Below are 12,072 nucleotides of genomic sequence, written 5' to 3' on the forward strand. Positions count from 1 at the left end.
TTGGATCACTGTGATGTTAAATGGCTTACCCTGAATACGAATTAAGATCATTCTGTCATTTTTTGGATTGTATCCAAGCACTGCTTTAGCCATTTATTATTAATTATGAAGGCTACTCCATTTCTTCTGTGGTCTTCTTGTCCACAGTAGTAGATCTGGTGGTCATTTGATGTGAAGTGGCCCATTCCAGTCCATTTCAGTTCACTGACACCCAAAATGTCTATATTTAATCTTAACATCTCCCCAATAACCACATCCAATTTGCCCTGGCTCATAGATCTTACATTCCAGGTTCCTATGGTGTGTTGATCTTTAGAACATCAGATTCATCGTTCACCACCAGCACCATCGGCTGCTAGCCATCTTTTCGGCTTTGATCTAGCTGCGTCATCACATCTGTGGCTAGTTGAAATTATCCTCTGTTCCTCCCCAGAAACATTTTGACCATCTTCCAACCTGGGAGTCCCATCTTCCGATGGTATACTGACATATCTCTGGTTGTACTGATCCATTTAGTTTTCATGGCAAGAATACTGGAGTGGGTTGCCGTTTCCTTCCCCAGGGATCGTATTTAGTCTGACCTCTCTGCCATGACCTTCCCGTCTTGGGTGTCCCTTCACGGTTTAGCTCATGACGTCATTGAGGTGCGCAAGCTCCAGCACCATGACAAGGTAACGATCTCCTTTGCTGAAGCTGGAGAAAATAACTGTCCCTAAATACCACTTGATTTTTCCCAGGGTTCTGTTCAATTGCCTGCCCTCTGTTGTATTAGACAGCTATTTCTCAGTACTCCTTATAAAGAAATGTTTTCCCCCGTGAGGAGGGGGGGGACTATACAAACACTAGCCCATGTCTTTTTGTATGTACTGTATCTTCTATAAAGGTGACCAAAACAGAGTATTGACTGCTACCCTATACAAATAATCAGGTAAGATTTTTGAATGGTATCTCAATTATTTACAAACCGGGGTGGGGGGTGGGGGTTGTGACCAGAAATATTGACCATATTTCTTTTTTTAGCTGCAAAGTCACCTAAGAGGATTCTCTTTGCCTAAAGCCAATTCTATTGTTTCTTCCTAGCTAATACATGTACCATATATTTTATTTTTATATCCTATTCTATTCTATTATACACTGTAGGTTATATATTTTAATCCACTGCATAACCTTGATACTTTTTTTTTAATTTAGCACATCACATTTTTATTCTGGTAATCTTAAAGTATTCCTGCATTGAGCAGGGGGTTGGACTCGATGGCCTTGTAGGCCCTTCCAAACCTACTATTCTATGATTCTATTCAGTCTTGTTGTTGTTGTTGTTCAGTCATGTCCGAATCTTCATGACCCCATGGACCATAGCACGCCAGGCCTTCCTGTCCTGCACTCTCTCCCGGAGTGTGCTCAAGTCCATATTCATTGCATCGGTGATGCTATCTAACCATCTCATCCTCTGCCGTCCCCTTCTCCTTTTGCCTTCAGTCTTTCCCAGCATCAGGGTCTTTTCCAGGGAGTTTTCTCTTCGCATTAGGTGGCCAAAATATTTCAGCTTCAGCTTCAGTATCTGTCCTTCCAATGAGCACTCAGGGTTGATTTCCTTTAGGATGGACTGATTTGACCTCCTTGCAGTCCAGGGGACTCGTAAGAGTCTTCTCCAGCACCACCGTTCGAAAGCATCAATTCTTCGGCGCTCAGCCTTCCTTATAGTCCAGGTCTCACAGCCATACGTTGCTACTGCGGAAACCATAGCTTTGATTATATGAACCTTGGTCAGCAAGGTGATGTCTCTGCTTCTTACTATGCTGCCTAGGTTTGCCATAGCTTTCCTCCCAAGGAGCAAGTGTCTTTTAATGTCATGGCTACAGTCACCATCTGCGGTGATTTTGGAGCCCAAGAAAATAAAATCTGTCACTGCTTCCATTTCTTCCCCTTCCATATGCCAGGAAGTGATGGGGCCAGATGCCATGATCTTCATTTTTTTAATGTTGAGTTTCAAACCAGCTTTTGCACTCTCCACTTTCACCCTCAACAAGAGGCTCTTGAGATCCTCTTCACTTTCTGCCATTAGGGTGGTATCATCTGCATCTGCATATCGGAGGTTGTTGATAATTCTTCCAGCAATCTTAATTCCAACCTGTGATTCATCCAACCCAGAGTTTCTCATGATATATTCTGCATATAAGTTAAATAAGCGGGGCAACAATATACAGCCTTGTCGTACTCCTTTCCCAATTTTGAACCAATCGGTTGTTCCATGTCTGGTTCTTACTGTTGCTTCTTGACCCTCGTACAGGTTTCTCAGGAGACAGGTAAGGTGGTCTGGTACTCCCATCTCTTTCAGAATTTGCCACCATTTGTTGTGATCCACACAATCAAAGGCTTTAGCATAGTCAATGAAGCAGAAATAGACGTTTTTCTGGAATTCTCTTGCTTTCTCCATGATCCAGAGAATGTTGGCGATTTGATCTCTAGTTCCTCTGCCTCTTCTAAACCCAGCTTGTACTTCCAGTAGTTCTCGGATCACATACTGCTGAAACCTAGCTTGTAGGATTTTGAGCATAACCTCGCTGGCATGTGAAATGAGCGCAATTGTACAGTAGTTTGAGAACTCTTTGGCATTGCCATTCTTTGGAATTGGAATGTAAACTGACCTTTTCCAGTCTTGGGGCCACTGGGTGTTCCAAATTTGTTGGCATATTGAGTGCAGCACTTTAACGGCATCATCTTTTAGGATCTTAAATAGCTCAGCTGGAATACTGCAATCTCCGCTGGCTTTGTTGTTAGTAATGCTTCCTAAGGCCCACTTGACTTCACTCTCTAGAATGTCAGGCTCAAGTTCAGTGAGCGCACTATCATGGCTATCAGGGACATTCAGATCTTTCCTGTATAGTTCTTCTGTGTATTCTTGCCACCTCTTCTTAATCTCATCTGCTTCTGTTAGGTCCCTGCCTTCTTTGTCCTTTATCATGCCTGTCTTTGCACAAAACGTTCCCTTGAGATCTCCAATTTTCTTGAAGAGATCTCTAGTCTTTCCCATTCTGTTGTTTTCCTCAATTTCTTTGCACTGTTCATTTAAGAAGGCCTTCTTGTCTCTCCTTGCTATTCTCTGGAACTCTGCATTCAGTTGGATATATCTTCCCCTTTCTCCCTTGCTTTTTGCTTCCCTTCTTTCCTCAGCTACTTGTAAAGCCTCCTCAGACAGCCACTTGGCTTTCTTGCATTTCTTTTTCTTTGGGATGGATTGAGTTGCTGCCTCCTGAACAATGTGACGGACCTCCGTCCATAGTTCCTCAGGCACTCTATCTATCAGGTCGAATCTCTGAAATCTATTCCTCACCTCCACTGTATATTCATAAGGGATATGATTGAGGTCATACCTGAATGGTTTAGTGGTTTTCCCTACGTTCTTCAATTTAAGCTGAAATTTTGCAATAAGAAGCTCATGATCTGAGCCACAGTCAGCTCCAGGTCTTGTTTTTAATGTCTGTATAGATCTTCTCCATCTTTGGCTGTAAAGTATATAATCAATCTGATTTCGATATTGACCATCTGGTGATGTCCATGTGTAGAGTCGCCACTTGTGCTGTTGGAAAAGAGTGTTTGCTATGATCAGCGTGTTCTCTTGGCAAAACTCTATTAGCCTTTGTGAGCAGAGATGGGTCAAAGAAGACACAGACAACAAGCTTGGGTTGAAAATTGGGCCACATTTATTGAAATACTTGCAAAGGGGTAACTAGGACAGGCATCTAACTGTGTCAGCGGCTAGCTGGCACTTCTTGGGCGAAAACACACGCTGCCTGAGGGGTGGCGGTGATCTCGCCATCCCTCCAGACTGCCCCTTCTGGGGGAGGTAGACCTTCCGTAGTCACCCCCGACCCGGTGCCACACAACACCTGGGTGAGTGAGTAGGGTTGGTCTTCCAGGCAACCCTTATCCCCCCGCCGAGCCGCACAACCCGTTCGGGGGGCCTCAGGTGTCACCTGTCACCATAAGGTGCCTCTGCATGCACACCATCCCTACTTCCTTTCCTGTTTTGCCCATCCTAGCCTCCAAGTGGAATGTGACCAATGATATAGACCGTATTCCCCTACAGGACACACCCAACCCGCATAACAGTGTGATGTAGGCAAAAAAGACCCACAGTCCTAGGCCAATCAAACTGTGAACCAAAGAATTCCTACATGGCTCCTGAAGGGGCAACTGGCAAGAACCCACATTGCTTAGGGGAGGGTGGAAGGGAGCTGCGCCGAGCCAGAGAGCTGAGATAGGGAGGGGGGTCGAGTTTAAGACAACTCGGCCTGCCCCTCCCCGACTGGTGGTGCGACTGGGGTGCACCAATCAGAGGCCCTTACATCTTATCACCCAACCCACCCGCAATGCCCCCCCTTTTCAGCCAGACAAGCTGGTGACGGATTAGGGCATTTGTCCTGCTTCATTTTGTACACCAAGGCCATGCTTATCTGTTATCCCGGTGATTTCTTGACTTCCTACTTTAGCATTCCAATCCCCTATGATGAAGAGGACATCTTTTGTTGGTGTTAGTTCTAGAAGGTGTTGTAGGTCTTCATAGAACTGATCAACCTCAGCTTCTTTGGCCTCAGTGGTTGGGGCATAGACTTGAATTACTGTGATGTTGAATGGTTTGCCTTGGATTCGTACTGAGATCATTCTATTGTTTTTCAGATTGTACCCCAGTACTGCTTTTCCCACCCTTTTGTTGACTATGAGTGCTACTCCATTTCTTCTAAGGGATTCTTGCCCACAGTAGTAGATATAATGGTCACCTGAATTAAATTTGCCCATGCACGTCCATTTTAGTTCGCTGATTCCCAAGATGTTGATGTTCCATCTTGCCATCTCCTGTTTGACCACCTCCAGCTTACCTTGATTCATTGATCTGACATTCCAGGTTCCTAAACAATATTGATCTTTACAGCATCGGACTTTCTTTTCACCACCAGACACATCTACAGCTGAGTGTCCTTTCAGCTTTGGCCCAGCCGCTTCACTCTTTCTGGCACTACTTGGAAATTCCCTCTGCTCTTCCCCAGTAATATATTGGACACCTTCCGACCTGAGAGGCTCATCTTCCGGCATCATATCTTTTAGCCTTGTGATACTTTCCATGGGGTTTTCTTGGCAAGAATTAGGGATGTATGAATCCCTTACCTTGCTCCACTGAGGGGCATCCACGGTGGGGGGGAAGGCACTCTGTCCCTCCACCAGGAATCCTCGATGGGGGGGAGGAACTCCATCCCTGCCCCTGTAACCCTGCCCTGCCGGCTCTGCTCTGCGGCCAAGCCGCAGAGCCTCCAGCCAGCTCTGGCCGCCGGCAGCCGGACATCCGGCCGCTGGGCAGGCCTGTAGGGACGCAAATGGTGGCTGTCGTAGCTGCCGCAATTTGCGTCCCTGTATTGAGCCATGATAGGCTACGTAAATATCTACGTAGCCTATCATGGCAGGGGGAAAAAAATTTGGTAGCCACCACCATTTGCGTACGCTGCGGTTCCCCCCCCCCCGCCATGATAGTCTACGTAAATACTTACGTAGCCTATCACGGCCTCCTCAGGGATGCAAATGGCATCCCTGTGTTAGCCGTGATAGGCTACATAAGTATTTACGTAGCCTATCATGCCTTGAAGAGGAGGAAATGAATGGCAGCTGCAGGACGGCCGCCATTCGCAAAGCAGCGTGGACGGGAGCAGGTAAGTGCTCTGTTTCACATGCCTTTCATGGGGTGGGGGCAGCGGGGACTTCATCTCGCATGCCTTTCGTGTGTTGGGGGGCAGGGGCTTTTTTCCGCGACAGATTTCGGGGGGCCGAATGCACTGGCATTTGGCCTCACCGAGATCCATCGTGGAATTTTCTGACATCCCTAGCAAGAATACTAGAGTGGGTTGCCATTTCCTTCTCCAGTGGACCACATTTTGTCAGACCTCTCCACCGTGACCTTTTCGTCTTGGGTGGCCCTGCACAGCATAGCTTATGTCTTCACTGAGTTATGCAAGCCCCTTCGCCACAACAAGGCAATGATCCATGAAGGGGATTCAGTCTACACATTATAATTTATTCTATGTTAAATTTGACTAAATCTGGTGTATGTGTTTATCATTGAATGGGTCTGTGACTATATAATAAACTTTGATTTGATATACATGGAACAGGCAGAACTAAATAAAAAAATTGTTCATCAGCTCTAACATCTCTAAAATAATGTAGCATTAGGTGTGTGGGAGAAGGGAATGAGTAGAAGTATAACTAGTAAGCCAAAACTGGAGTGAAAAATGGAGAAAATCTCCACAGATCTCGATCTCTCTCTCTCTCTCTCTCTCTCTCTCTCTCTCAGACACACACACACACACACACACACACACTTGTGTACACATAGACATCTGTGTCTCTAATGGAGTTGGTAACAACCTATAGTTAACCCATCATTCTTGATTCACATGCAGTGGCAATCCAGGATTCAAGAACCCATACTCAACCCGTACCCAGCACATACTCTGGGTTGTCATTAAAAGTGAACCAGGTCATTGTTAGCATGTGGTTCATCTCCTGGCTGAGTGGTCCAAAATATAGCAGCAACATTATTTACAGGGACTGGGTGATATAATCAAATTGCACCAGTGCTTTCTGATGTCCACTGGCATCTAGTCCATTTCCAGGCCCAGTTCAAAGGGCTGATAGTATGCTTTAAAGGCCTACAAGGCTTGGGGTCAGGTTATCTGAAAGATCGTCTTTTTCCATGTACATCTGAACAGACTTCCCCAGGTGTCCCTGACAAATGAGGTAAGGCTGGTGGTGACTAAAGAGCCACTACCACAGCTGTTGACTTAAAAAAAAAAAAAGTTTTTAAACTTTGAGGGGTTTATACTTCATTTTATGGTTTTTGCTTTTGTTCTGTGAATCTCAGAGACAGTTTCAGTTACTGGGCAACATAGAAATGTAAATAATAAATACGTAACGATGGCATAGTTTGTTTGGTATATACCAAATTAACTATGAATAAAAATGCAGTAAGATTTTGAACATAAAGCTCATTTTATAACTCCTGTATACTGAGAACAAGTCTCTATGGGGGAATTTCTCTGCCTTCTAATGAATGCCACAACTATTAAATAGTATATTTGAACAGGCAGAAATGAAAAAGCCAATAAATCCATCATTTAAATTTTGGGATCATTAGGAGACGTGAAGAGAATTTCATGTAAATGTACTAAATTAATTTGTCTTCCCTAGACCATGGAACAAACAGACTATGGAACAAATAGACTATAGAACAAACAACCATTCCACAAGGAAATAGAAAAAATACCAAAGCAGAAAACAGATTCAGTTCATCATGATTACCTCCAACTGAAACCAGTTTCAGAAAATGTGACTGACTTGAATCCCAGAGCATATGAAGGGACGTACACATAGCTCACTTTAAAAAGACTGGGCTTATATAGTTTTAGATTCATTAAAACTTTCTTCTCATTAACTGCTGTCTCTTATTCAGCTCAGGTTTTATCACAATGATATAGCATTTGGGAGGGAAAATGCAGCCCAGCAATCCAGCACTGGAGGACAAGATGGAGAAGATCTCCACAGCCACCATGTATTTCCCTTTTGTGCTCAGGTAGGTTGGAACAAAAGTCAGCCAAACGCTGCAGAAGACCAACATGCTGAGAGTGATAAATTTGGCTTCGTTAAAACCATCAGGTAACTTCCTTCCTAAGAATGCCACAGTGAAGCTGGCAAGGGCCAGGAAGCCCATAAAGCCCAGGACACAGTAGAACATGATAGCTGAACCTTCATTACATTCCAGTATAATTTTTTCAGGCATTGAATGCATGTCAAAATCTGGAAATGGAGGAGCGATTGCCAGCCAAACTGTAGAAATCGTGACTTGAATAAGGGAGCTGGATAGGACAATGGAATTAGACAGTTTTTTCCCCACCCATTTCCTCATCCTGGACCCTGGCTTGGTGGCCATGAAAGCTAGAAACACAGTGGTGGTTTTGGCCAACACGCAAGAAACTGCCACTGAGAAGATGAAGCCAAAAGTAGTTTGTCGAAGGAGGCATGTCACCTTCTCAGGTTGGCCAATGAATAGCAAAGCACAAAGGAAGGAGAGCAGAAGGGAGATAAGGAGAATGAAGGTGAGGTTTTGGTTGTTGGCTTTGACTATGGGAGTGTCCTTGTGTGTAATGAAGATCCAAAGCACCAATGCAGTGATGAAAGAAAAGGACAGAGCAACAATAGCCAGACTGATCCCCAAAGGTTCTTCGTAAGTCAGAAAACTGATACTTTTGGGAATGCATGAATCCTGGTCCTTGCTTGGATAATGATCTTCTGGACATTCATAACAGTTATCCATGTCTGAAAAAGAGACATATTTTTCCCCTATATTTTTTCCACATAGTGCAATACAGTAATCAATATTACAAAGCCCTAAGGACAGCTAGCTCAAAACTAGGGATGGCAGAGAATTCTGCCACAGACTCCAATGAGGCCAGATTCTAAAGAATCCAGCCCCCCGGAGTCCATGGCAGAATGGAACACTTACCTCCCCTCCCCACGGAATCCTCTTCAGCCGGATCCTCCAGCTTCAGATTTCAGCGATATGGCCACCATGCCATATCGCTGGCTGAAGGGACTGACTGTGGATGCAAATGGCTTCCAGGATGCCATTTCCTGCCATAAAGGCCTTAATTTAAGGTAAATGCAGCCGTAAATGGCTGCATTTAGGTTAAACTCTTTACAGCCGCAAATGGACACCATTTACAGCTGTATTTACCTTAAACTAAAGGCTTTATGGCTGCAAATGGCATCCTGGACACCATTTACATCTGCAGTCAAGTCCCCTTCAGCCAGCAATACGGCATGGCAGCTGTATCGCTGGTGCTTTGGAGCTGGCCAGCGGTTCCGCAGAATTGCCGTGGAGCGGGGCCAGCCGAAGAGGATTCTGGGGGGAGGAATGGATCGCCTCCCCCCTGTGGGCAGATTCCCCATGGACCGGAAGGTAGGGAATCTGCCCATCCCTACTCAAAACTAGTTTACACTATGCCCAAGTAGTTAGATTTCCAGGAATCCAAACACAGCAGTTCTGCAGAAACAATCAAGACTTTAATGTTCTGTGACCACGGTAAGCTGATTCCCATCACTGAATGAGTCTTAACTCCCTGGAGATCACAAATCAGGAGTTATTATAACCTGCTTCTCCACTGTGCCTGGATATGCTGAAATCCTTTCCTTTTCTTTCTATGAAATTAGGCATTACTCAAAAGTGCCCAAGGACATCATGTGGGCATATTAAGCTGTATGCCATTATCAGCAAGAAAGCAAGGTAGAAACAAAGCTTTGAACCATGAAAATCTGATAGAGCCCAATTTGTTTTGGAATAAGGCCCTTCTTCAGGATGATCGTCTACATCCAAATACTGAAAACAAGGTTTTATAATAATTATGTGTTCTTTTTCCCCTCTTGCACCATATGTTTCCCTGTCGTTACTTTTGAGAACTTGGTTCTCCCCTTGCATTTCTTCTGTTTGGGGCTTATTAACACTCTCATCTAATAAAGTGGGTTGAGACATTTACCCCAAGTGTCCTATACATTGCAGGATTTACACAAAAGTAGACCTGCAACACAACCCTCCCATGATATTGTTGCACTCTGTCACCCACAGAATGTCCCCAAATTTCAGCCACTTACCACTCACCATTTTCTTTCTGGAAACAAATAGGTGTGTGAGTATAAACTACCTCCCAAAGCTACTGATTTTGTCATGGGGCAGGGGTAAGATTTCCCTCACCAGAGACAGATTTCTTGTGGAGTTAGTAAAACACCACACACAACCAAATAAGCATTAATTTTGCTTAAACTTTTACCCTGACAGTTTGTGATACTTTTCTAATGGTGAGTTTAAAACACACTTCTTATGACACCACAGACATATCTGAGATTGTGGGACATTTTTGCAACCAAGCATACATTGGAAAATGACTTGATGTATAAATCACCCCCAAACACACTTGTGTATTTTGGGGGGTTATTAGTTAAGGGTTAAATGGCAAACACCTTCACTGTGAACACATGAAAGAAATGTCTCTCTATACAGCAAGATGTACATATGATTAATCATCCCCCCACCCCCCATGTCTTATACTTCATATATCTTACCCTCCTGGTTTGCAATCTTCCCTTCTGGGCATGGATAGCAATCATAGCAGCAAAATGGCTTCCCTTCCTTCTTTCTTTTACTATAACCGAAATGACACAAGTCGTTACACAGAGAAATGGGCTGTGCCTGTGTGTCAATGGAAGTGGATAATGTTTTAACATTCAGAAAAAAGTATTTGTGGCATTTAAAGCTCACTGACTGTCCTACAGTTAAATAATGGATAGACTAGGGATGGTGGAGAATTTCTCCCTGAAACTTCAGGGGGCCAAGCGCCAACATGTTCGGCCCTCGGAAGAAGTTTCGGGGAGAAATTCTCCACACACACCCGCCCCCCACACCCCCCCCGGGACGGGACTTACCTTTCCCGAATGTCCCTCCCGGCGGCGGGTCCCGGCGGCGGTTCGGCAGGCCTTTGACGGGGCAGAGGCGGCAGCCGGTCTTTTGACCGGCTGCTGCTGCCGCCATTCCAATAAAAGTAAAAAACAAAAATTTGCAAAGTCAGATTTGCAAAGTCAGCCGTGATAGGCTACGTAAATTGTCACGTAGCCTATCACGGGGGCGGTTTTTTGGGTTTTTTTAAACTTTTTATTTCGTGGCCGGGCGAGGTGAGGCACCTCCTCCCCAGCCTGAATTTCGGCCGGGCGAGGCGGGAAGCCTCCTCCCCAGCCTGAATTTCGGCCGGGCGAGGCGGGAAGCCTCCCCCCCTGGCCTGAACTTCGGGGGGAGAGCAGCGAAGCGCCTCCCCCCCACCGCGAACAAGCTGCGAGATCAGGTAAGTGGCTTTCGTGCACTCCTAGGATAGACACTATCAAAATGGGAACAATTCCAATTAGCACATTTGGATAACGTTTTCGGTCAATTGTGTTCACCGTACCACGTCAAGGTAAGCATTTGGTATGTGATGTGCTCTTGGGAACTTGGCCAATGTGTGCCACTAGAATCTTTTGATAATATGGAAAAGGCCAACGTTTCTACTCTGTATACATTTTGGCCAATCACTTTCTCTCTGGCACACTTTAGACTGTCATCCCCCCCATCTATCCCTTGATGCAATTATTCAGTGTTGCTTGGTTACATCTTATTTACTTATGCTTCTGTACATAAATAAATAACTTTCGCAGGATGTATTAATGCAGCTAAACTTTACAATTCCAACACAGAGAGCTTTGGCTATTGGATGGTATAGAAATGAAATGTAAATAAATAAATAAATAAATATGCCTACTTGGAAATCAATTGTACTGTATTCAGTGGGGATTACACCTAGGTAAGTTTGAATTACAGCATTAGAGGCCACCATTTTTCAAAGGAATTCAGCTTCTGGATTTTCTTAGGTGAAAGATTAAAAACAAACAAGCAAGCAAAAACCATGGTTAGAATGGGAGTCAGGTTAATTGTAGAGCATAGTGCTAGAGACATTTCAGTACCTGAAAATTGATCTACTTCTTACAAAGGGGGAAATGATTAGATGGTCCCCAAACTGTGTGATGTCCATACCTGGTTAAAGGTCCTGGGCCATACAATGGCATCCACAGCCATGCTGAACATATTTTCTTTGGGACCAATAGGATTAATCTCTCCAACTTTGACTCTAAGAAAAGACTGGTTTGGAAACGTGACCCAGTTGATAACATCAAATGCAGCTACTAATTCCCCATTTTCATCAAAGGAAACCTTTTCCCCAACACTGTTGTTAAATGAGACTCTTTGCAGATAGTCAGGAAGCTGAATTGAAACAACATTAATAATAACTAATATTATTTGGTGCTAGTTGCAGCCTTATTTTAAGGTTGTGCCAGATTTTATTCTATTTATTTATCTACAATACTTTCATTCTGCTTAATATATTAAAATCCCCAAGTGGTTCACACTAAAATACAACATAACAAAAGAAAAACAGTACACCG

General features: G+C 44.3%; 1 protein-coding gene across 1 annotated transcript; it reads right to left on the minus strand.

Moving 5' to 3' along the window:
* Nucleotides 1-7,026: 7,026 nt before the first annotated feature.
* Nucleotides 7,027-10,238, minus strand: LOC146342488 (vomeronasal type-2 receptor 26-like). Its single transcript, XM_084808568.1, has 2 exons — nucleotides 10,165-10,238; nucleotides 7,027-8,364 (listed from the first exon to the last, which is right to left on the minus strand). Exon 2 carries the CDS (start codon nucleotides 8,360-8,362, stop codon nucleotides 7,463-7,465), a length of 900 nt encoding a protein of 299 aa, XP_084664694.1. The 5' UTR covers nucleotides 8,363-8,364; nucleotides 10,165-10,238; the 3' UTR covers nucleotides 7,027-7,462.
* Between the last annotated feature and the right edge of the window lie 1,834 nt (nucleotides 10,239-12,072).

This window comes from Heloderma suspectum, chromosome 6, assembly GCF_057233095.1.
Source record: "Heloderma suspectum isolate Gila_16-S chromosome 6, 16-S_ref, whole genome shotgun sequence".
Lineage (NCBI taxonomy): Eukaryota > Metazoa > Chordata > Lepidosauria > Squamata > Helodermatidae > Heloderma > Heloderma suspectum.